The sequence below is a fragment of the Capsicum annuum genome, chromosome 4 (assembly GCF_002878395.1).
Source record: "Capsicum annuum cultivar UCD-10X-F1 chromosome 4, UCD10Xv1.1, whole genome shotgun sequence".
In the NCBI taxonomy this organism is placed as follows: Eukaryota; Viridiplantae; Streptophyta; class Magnoliopsida; order Solanales; family Solanaceae; genus Capsicum; species Capsicum annuum.
The window spans coordinates 2892923-2902465 of NC_061114.1; the positions used below are offsets into that span (position 1 = coordinate 2892923).

The following is a 9543-nucleotide window of genomic DNA, read 5'->3' on the forward strand; positions in this document are numbered from 1 at the left end:
TTCTTCATATCGAACACACCCATATTTACTCTTTTTTTCTATTTTTATTCTTAATCATAAATATGAAGAGATATTGATATAGTAAAATAAAAAAGAGAGAAATACTTGAGAAATTTAGAATGTAATTAATATTTTTTTAAAAAAAATTATACACAAAAATAATGACGATTATTTGAAAATTGAGAAAGTAAATTAAAGAAAACTTGAGAAATTAATAAAAACAATAAAGTGGAGAATTAAAAAAAAAAAAAAAAGGTAGAGAGAGAGAATGATATAAATATAAGTGGAGGAAAGTAATAATAAATTGATGGGTCCACCACACCATGTGTCAATTAATGGACACCCTGTTACAACTATGATGTGGTGGACCTCTACCACCATAAAATTTTTCTACTATCCACCAACAAAACTTGACTTCTTAAAATACTATTTTATATTGAGATAAAGTATCCGGTACCCCTCGAACTATGGTCAAAATTGCTACGATACACTTCAATTTCACATGGGCCCTATTATTCTCTAAACTCAATATTAACGTATTTTTGTCACCCTTTTATACTGACATAACACCTTTTTACATAAAAATGGGGTCCACATTAAAGGTATCACGTCAGTTAAAAAGGTGTCACATCAGCTAAAAAGAGTGACAAAAATTCACTAAAATTGAGTTCAGAGGTAATAAGACCCTGTGAAGTTAGAGTATATCGTAGTAAATTTGGCCATAGTTCAAGAGGTACTAGATACTTTACTCTTTTATATTTTCTCCATAAAAGTTAAGATAATACTCATCCCATTTTATGTATCTTACTATCTTTTAATTTTAGTATGTTTAATTTGTTTATCTCAGAGGAGAGGCTTGAAGTAACTAATAAAATTGTTATTATGCGATCAAGAGGTTACGGGTTCAAGCCATGAAAACAACCCACTGCAAAAATATAAGGCTAAATAAATATACAGGCCCATAAGCTATATTAGAAAATCATTTTTATAATTATTTTAAGTTAAAATGCCACGTGTTGTTATTTAATTAGGCACTTTGTCACATCATGGGCGTGTGTATTACATGCATTTTACATTTTTTGATACGTCAACAAATTGAGCTCAATTGAAATCATTTGTGAAGGAGTAAAGGATTCAATAAGTACCTGACTTAATTGAGGTGCCTATACGGGAAAAGTGAAATAGTTCAGGGGTCTGTATATGTATTCCATCTAAATTTAAAGTGAGACTACGTACAATACTCTTGTGGTCCAGTCTTTCCTTAGGCCTCGCACATAGCGAAAGCTTTCGTGCACCTACTTCTTCACAAACAAGACAAACACACTTCAAGAAGACACACTCAGTCTAATGAAACTCTTACTCAACAAATCCAACAATTGTATTTCTTCAACTTTGTATTTCTTCAACTTTGCCGGAGTCATCCGATTAGAAGAAATGAAAATGGGCTTGGTGCTTGGCTCAACATCTATATTTCCACCCTTAACTAGAAGTTACAAGGCTTAAAACTGGTTAAGGATAAAGGAGTACCACAACCCCAAAACCCTCGACGAAAGCTAGTTAAAAAAGGCAATTCGGTGTACTAAAACTGTCGGTATGCCTGGGTCCGAAAGAAAGTGATACCACAAGGCACTATTATACGCAACCTTACCTTGCATTTCTGCAAGAGGCTGTCTTCACGATTTGCACTCATGACCTTCTGATCATGTGACAACTTTACCAATTTTGCTGCAACCTCATATTGTAAAAAGGGTAGTCCAGTGCACTAAAGCTCCCACTATGCGCAGGATCCGAGGAAGAATTCCACCACAAGGGTGTATTGTACATAACCTTACCTTGCATTTCTACCAGAGTCTGTTTCCAAGGCTTCAACCCTTGACCTCCTAGTCACATGACAGCAACTTTACCGATTATTACTCCAAGGCTCCCAATTTTATATTTTGTCCAAAATAAACACCTTGGTGGATAGTTGCAGTTGTTCTATTTCTGGGCACATAGCTTTTTTGATATCTTGATTCTTGAAATAGGACCATCATGCAGAAAACAATATCAATTTTTGAAAGAAATAACTTGTTACAGTAAATTTACAACAATTTACAGTCTCAATGAAGCCATGGTACATAAAGGACTTGTATTTTCAGTTTTCAGTTTTCGCGAATCAAATTTGTTGGCTCGCTAAGAACATACTTGGGCAACTCGTACTTGGCGCCTGAACAGTAGAACAAAAATTGATACAAAGATCAGTGGCGGATCCAGACCATTATTCACTAAATATCCATAAATATTTAACTATGAACTTAGTTACAATCGAGCATCTAACTTAAAGTCGTTGTAGAAACTCATAAACTTCAAATCCTGAATCCACTTCTGTAGATACAAGTAAAGATGGACGGAGGTAGTACTACAAACCTCTTTCGTCGTAGCATATTGTTAAATCGGCAGCTTGAACAATTATTCCGGCACTGTCCACGATTGCTTGTGCAAGGCTTATATCCGACTCTGCTGCAGCTTGGAGTGCATCCCAGATCTCTGAAGAAGGAAATATAACGGTTAGGATATTTTCATCGGCTGTTTTATGAATCGACTTACCTTATAGGTATGCATAGGTATATATATTCATTTAGCGATTTTTGATCCTACTGATCCGGTTCTTGATCCAATGTGGAGACACGACAACAACAACATACCCAGTGTATTCCCACATAGTAGGGTCTGGGGAGGGTAGAGTGTACGCAGACCATACCACTACCTCAGGTGAAGTAGAGAAGTTGTTTCCGATAGACAATGTGGAGACACGGTATGCTTTTAATACCCTTCATGGGGTGGTAGGAGTATCTCGAGGGAGTGTAACGAGTTCGGGTATTTGGAGTCACGAAGGTGTAGATGTAGCATATATTGTGTTGCCTGGCTTCACATTAACAACAATATATTCAGTGTAGTCACAAGGGTCAGAGAAGGGTAGAGCGTGCGCGGTCTTAACCCTACCTCAGACGTAGGGAGGTTGTTTCCGATAATCCTTGGCTCGAGAAAAAACAGTCGAAAGCAGTCCAGAAAAAGAAGTAACGGAAGTACAATCAACAGCAACATTATAATCTAAAACATTCTAGCTATTGCCAAAGGCGAAATAGTACTCATACATTTGAAGTGCAATCGATTATCTGAGACTGATGTGTAACACGAAAGGCAGAGTAGCATCAACGCTTTGAACAATATCTTAAATGCATGGACCGAGTAAAAACTAAACGTGATTCTTGAACTTAAACTGGTAAAATGAATAGCATCTCACTAGTTCAAAGAACGTAATGCAGCTCTCGTTTGCAATTATCATAGACACGAAGAACATTGAGATGGTACTTTATACAGTAACAAGTATATAGTAAAACTTCTCGTATTCTATGGAGATTACCTTTTCGACCTCCATAGTGTGGTGCTGTGTCCCAGAATTCGTCACGCATCTGTACAAGTTGAGTCCTCGTAATAGCTTCTGAATGCTTCCAAGGCTTTGGTTTTCGTATCTGTTTAGCTGCTTCTGCAATCGTGCAGAAAGCTCAGAAATCCGTGATCAAGAGTGCTATTATCGCAAATATGTCATATAAGAAGTTCAAAATGGTCATGATCTATCAGTATTGGATCCGTAACAAACTGAACGATGAACTACCACTACGAGAAATCGTGCATCTAAAAGTAAATAACGTAAAAGAGAACTGGTAATTCTAGTCTTAACGTCCTGACATTCCTCTGCGATTTTCTCTCCCTTTAATGAAACTCTTTCACATAAGCTACTTGAAAGACTAGTGTTCTTCATATTGCTGCATTTCACTGTCCGCGTGAGGGGCTCATGCACGCATTTACGAGCAATGCATAACATGACAACATTTAGCTCAATTCGTTAAAGAAAATAACGGAGCCAGGGGTCTATCGGAAACAACCTCTCTATCTCACCTTTGAGATATATGCAAAGTCTAAATGTTTTATGTTGCTTCAGCTAAAGTTTGAGAAAAGAAAAGACATAGTACATAAACACTCAAAACTTTGAGTATGCACATCTAGGCACCTCAACTACTCCACACCGGGTTAGTTGAACACTCCGACTTACAAAATGATAATCTAGACACCTCCAAAATTTATGTGTCATGTCAGCATCGGGTGTCCACGAGACACAATGAGGACAAGTCGGAGTATTTAGTTGCCTACTAAGACCAAGATGATGTGTCTAGACGTGTTTACTTGCCAGCTGAGGCTAAGACAAATCTCTCACGACGAGACAAAAATGGAGAACTAGATAGATAGAACTAGGTTCCAGGATAGAACAACACAGGGTAGCGGCAGAAGCTCACGAGGTTACGCCAAATTTCTATTGCAGAAATCACAGTTGTAGCGACTAGCAAATTCTTGTTCTAGTGATAGTGTAACATCTCATGCCACCCTCTCTATTACATGTCCTTTAATAATACTTGGTTTGGATCATATATCCAAAAACCGTAGAAAAACACTTCTGACGAAATGAAAATTTTGACAAACGCGAGATTTCAATCCTATTTGAAAAGACTGGTTATAGTGGAAAAATTACTTTAACGATTTTCTTCAGTCGAGGGTCTATTGGAAACAGCCTCTCTACCTCTGCCATTGGGGTAAGGCCTGCCCTCCCGAGACCTCACTTTGTGGAACTACACTAGTATGTTGTTGTAAATTACCATAGATTTTGTTTCAGTCCTTCCGTTCTATTCTATCTATAGCTTCTTTTTTTCGGCTTTATCCTTCTGAAGTACCCGATTTTTATATTGTTTGAATTTTGTTCCAAGTGTTGCTTCTTAGTTGCCTCCATCTATAGCTCACACAGGTGAGTTCCTTCTCCACTTAAATAAAGTCAGCCCGTTGCACTAAGCTCCTGCTATTTGCAGGGTTCAGGGAAGGGCCCGACTACAAGGATCTATTGCACATAGCCTCACCTTACATTTCTGCTAGGGACTGTTTCCAAGGCTTGAACCCGTGACTTCCTGATTACATGGAAGCAACTTTACCAGTTTCTCCACTTAAATATTGGACTTAATTCGTCTGGTGCAAGGCTCGAACTTGTGACGCAGGATACAAGTCCCTCATCGCTTGTTGATTGAACTAAATCGTGGAGGCGATTTCAATTTTCTCCACTTAAATAAAGGCAGCCTAATGCACTAAGCTCCTGGTATGTGCAGGGTCAGGGGAAGGGTTCGACCACAAGAATCTATTGTATGCAACCTCACCTTACATTTCTGCGAGGGGCTATTTCCAAGGTTCGAACCGATGACCTCCTGGTCACATGGAAGCAACTTTACCAGTTTCTCCACTTAAATATGTTTTAAGAGTAGAAAATTGAGATTGAATTTATTTTTGATGCTTTAGTTGCACTGGAATTAAATGATTAATTTGTATATGTGATTGTGTTTCTATGCCCTTTTGTTTTATTATACGTATATTTTGTGAATATATCAAAATAAATTGAGGATTTGGTGGTACGAAAAGTCCCCGAAAGAAGAAAAAAAATGAGTAATCATGGGATGGACTAAGGATATGTACTAGGGTATACTTATGCTTTCAAGATTTTTATTTGCTTTGGCATTTTTATATTTGTAATTAACATTAATGTTGAATGTTTATGTGTGGAAAAAAAAAAAAGGATTCAGACACCCTCCATTCAAAAAGGAAAAAAAGTGATGCTCGATATTGTTCAAGGCTCGACCTTGTGACTTACGACACAAGTCCCTCATCGTTTGCCGATTGAGGTAACTCGAGGAGGCGATTTCAATTAAATAGTACTAATACCTCCTAACACCTAATTCATCAAAAGGCTAGTTCTCAAACATCACTAACTAGTTGGGATATGAATCCTCTGTATCCATCCCTTCCCATTTGGGCTTGTTTCATAATTTGCCTTTTAAATTAGTGGCAAAATAAAAGAGAGAAAACAATAAAGCAACCAACTTTACAACAATAACAACAATGACAAACTCAGTATAATCACACAAAGCGGAATATCGGAAGATAAAGTATACACAGACCTTATCTCTACCTCGCAGTTAGATGTTTCCAATAGATCCTCCACCCAAAGGAAAAAATAGTTCAAAGCAGTCCAGAAAAAAGACCTAATAGAAGTACATGAAATAACAAATAGTAATAATAAACACCAGAGAGTAACAATACAGTAATTACAACAAAATAATAAAGTAAAGCATTTGGTACCCCCAAACGATGGTCAAATTTGCTACCACACACTCTAACTTCACGGGGGTTCTATTACTCTTGAACTGAATTTTAGTGTACTTTTGTCATCCTTTTTAGCTGACGCGGCACCTTTCGTCAATCATTTTATCTGACATGACACCTTTGACGTGGGCCCCATTTTATGCAATAAAAATGTCACGTCAACACAAAAGGATGATAAAAATACGCTAAAATTAAGTTTAGGATTAATAGGACCCCTGTGAAGTTGGAGTCTGTCGTAGCAACTTTGGTTATAATTCAGGGGTACTAGATGCTTATCTCAAATTAATATGATAGTCAGAACAATAAAAATAAAAAAAAAGAAATGGTACAAGAAATCAAAGTACAAGAAACTACTGGACCAATACTACAACTACAGCCACTACTAAAGCAACCAACTTTACTACAATAACAACTACAGCCACTACTAAAGCAACCAACTTTACTACAATAACAATATACTCAATATAATTACACAAAGTGAGATATGGAAAGGTAGAGTATACACAGGTCTTATATCTACTTCGTAGTTAGAGAGACTGTTTTCAATAGACCCTTGACCTAACATAAAAATAGTCCAAAGCAGTCCCGAAAAAGAACTACCGGAAGTACAAAAAATAACAGATAGTTATAATAACAGGAGATAGTAACAACACAGTAAAGTGGGGTTTGGAAAGGATAAAATATATGCAGTTCATATCACTAATTTAGATGAAATAGACATATTGTTCTCGAAGGACCCTTGGCTCAACACACATATCAGTATAACAAACAAAAAACATAAAAGCAAACAACAAAAAAAAATATCATACCGCTGGATAAGAAAAAAAAAAAGACATCACAATGTAATACTATAAACTAGATAGTAACAGCACAGTAACTATAACAAAATAATTTGATAGTAAAAAAATAGAAGACAACAAATAATACCAGAAATCACAAAACAACAAACTAGTGAACCAATAAAACAGCTACAATACTACTAAACCAACCAACTTTACAACAAATGCAACCAATTGGGTATAACTAAAAGTTGATAAAAATAAATAATCTCACCAAGATTACAACCAAAAAAAAAAAAGAACAAAAGAAGAGTACCATTTTCTTTGGATCCAGCACAACCCATTTTCAAGAATCTTTATTGAGACAGAAATTAATGGGGGGAAATGACTTATTTACATAAAATTTCTGTATAATAAAGTTTATATATACATGATTCTGTATAAAAAGAATAATGAAATGGGAATTTTTGAGTTGGTTTTTGATTCTTTTGAGGTGTAATTTTGTGTGCTTACCACTCTCAGTGACAGCTATATACACACACATATATGCATGTGTACATATATTATATAGTTTAAAGAAAATGCAATATTTTCACGATGAATTATAAACAAAATTGTTAGGACATGATCAACTTAAATAGGGTCCTATTATTTTTAGACTAATTAAAATCATATTTTTGGCAATCTTAAGACTTATGTGGCACATACTTGGCACACTACGTGAATCAATATATGAAGGTCCATATAGTCACATGTATGTGCCACGTTGATACTTAAAGTTGCAAAAAATACAGTTTTAGTTAGTCCAAGGAGGGTAATAGGATTCCTTTAAGTTGGGGTTTGTTTATAGTTTAAGGTGGAAACAGATATTTACTCTATAGTTTATTGGGAAAATACTCTATATATACGTGAAAAGACTGAGACACATCCGAATCTTAGAAGGTTCCTATTATCCCTGGACTAATTAAAATCGTACTTTTGACAAACTTAGTGCCTATGTGGCACACACGTGTGCCTACGTGGATCCTTCAGTGTATTGTGCCACGTATGTGCCACGTAGATACTAAGATTTTTAAAAATACGATTTTAATTAGTCCAGGAGTAATAAGACCATCCTAAAATTTAAGTGTGTGATCTCAGTTTTTTCATGTATAATTCAAGATGGTAATAGAGTATTTTTTCTAGTTTATTTGAATTAACTTTTTTTTTTCTAGCTCTCTGTTTTTTACTAGGTATTTGGTGAAACTAGAAGCTTCATTTTTTTTTGTAAAGTGTAGTAGGAAGATGTGGAAGCAAAAAGAGAATACTATTGATTAGACTAGCACAGAAAGGCTAGTTTGTTAGGTGGGATAAGATGGATATATTTAATAATTAATTTTGATATTTAATTTATATGATATTTGTTTGATGGTATAAATTGAATCGCAATTAATTTATAGGCAAATAATATAAATTTCGATAGTTTTGAGTTTAATTATAAAAAATTATGATATTTTGCATAATTATTGAAAATTTGGATTATAGGGCTATTGAGATATATAATTAGCGCACGATATATCCAACGAAGAGACATTTTTTCTTTTATAAAGATACATAATTAACTTTCGATATAATTTTTTTGATTTTTTGTTTGTCGAGATACATAATACATCCAACAAAGATACATTTTTTCCTTTGCAAAGATTCATAATTAGCTTCCGGTGTATTTTTTTTTATTTTGAGTATGTCGAGATACATAATTAGCTCTCTGATATATTCAACGAAGATATAAAATTAGTTGAGACTTTTGTAATTACTTTATAAGGATGAAGATTTGTATAAATATGGTAAGTTAAGGTGTATGTTTATATGATTTTTTCTTAATTTATATCATCAATCAAATATGGCACTCCCGTTCTTAAATACTTATTGTCCTTACTAAACATAAATATTCTATAAAATTTATTATTCGTTTTCATCTTTACCCTTAGTCATAAATTAAATGTGGAGAGATGTTAATATAATTAAAAAAAAGAAAAATATTAAATAAAGATAAGTAATACATAAGGTAATTTAGTCGAATTATGCAATTTAAAAAGTGATAAATAAAAATAGAAAAATTATAAATCTAATGTGAAACTTAAACTTTGAATATCCAACCTTATATAAAATAATCCGCCTGGAGAGATCTTTCAGTGAAGCTGGCAAGTGATGTCCTTTTCTTTCTTTATTAATTATTTTACGTTTGAAATTGAGTAGCTCAAAATTCATATTATGTAAGTATAATTTATTATCGAAGAAAGAATATTTCAATTATTGGGAATTTCTTTTATTTTTAGAGTTTGAAATTGAGACATATGATTAAGAGTTTAAATTCTGTGCATCGTCGATGTATAAAATATTCTACACTATAGTTAACTTGAGCTGCTATTGCAGGTTACCCAATTAGTTACATAAAAATTAAAAAAGGAAAAAAATAGGGATAACACTATTGCTGAAGGGATCTCATTCATTCAACCATATTCTTTAATACATCGTTCATCTCAAT

At 34.4% G+C, this 9543-nt stretch overlaps 1 protein-coding gene across 1 annotated transcript; it reads right to left on the minus strand.

Annotated features, from left to right (window-relative positions):
- Window positions 1-2041: 2041 nt before the first annotated feature.
- LOC107853188 (ubiquitin domain-containing protein 1) lies at window positions 2042-7524 on the minus strand. The gene is made up of 4 exons (XM_047410567.1): window positions 7333-7524; window positions 3404-3526; window positions 2407-2526; window positions 2042-2206 (listed from the first exon to the last, which is right to left on the minus strand). The coding sequence occupies exons 1-4, from the start codon at window positions 7358-7360 to the stop codon at window positions 2142-2144; spliced, it is 336 nt and encodes a 111-aa protein (XP_047266523.1). The 5' UTR covers window positions 7361-7524; the 3' UTR covers window positions 2042-2141.
- Window positions 7525-9543: the final 2019 nt, after the last annotated feature.

Excerpts from the sequence above, each read along its gene's own strand:
- LOC107853188 (XM_047410567.1), bottom strand. The coding sequence starts at position 7,360 with ATGGGTTGTGCTGGATCCAAAGAAAATG. Across the intron at positions 2,527-3,403 it reads ACACTATGGAGGTCGAAAAG|AGATCTGGGATGCACTCCAA; the intron begins GTAATCTCCATA and ends TTCCTTCTTCAG. Across the intron at positions 2,207-2,406 it reads AATATGCTACGACGAAAGAG|GCGCCAAGTACGAGTTGCCC; the intron begins GTTTGTAGTACT and ends TCTACTGTTCAG.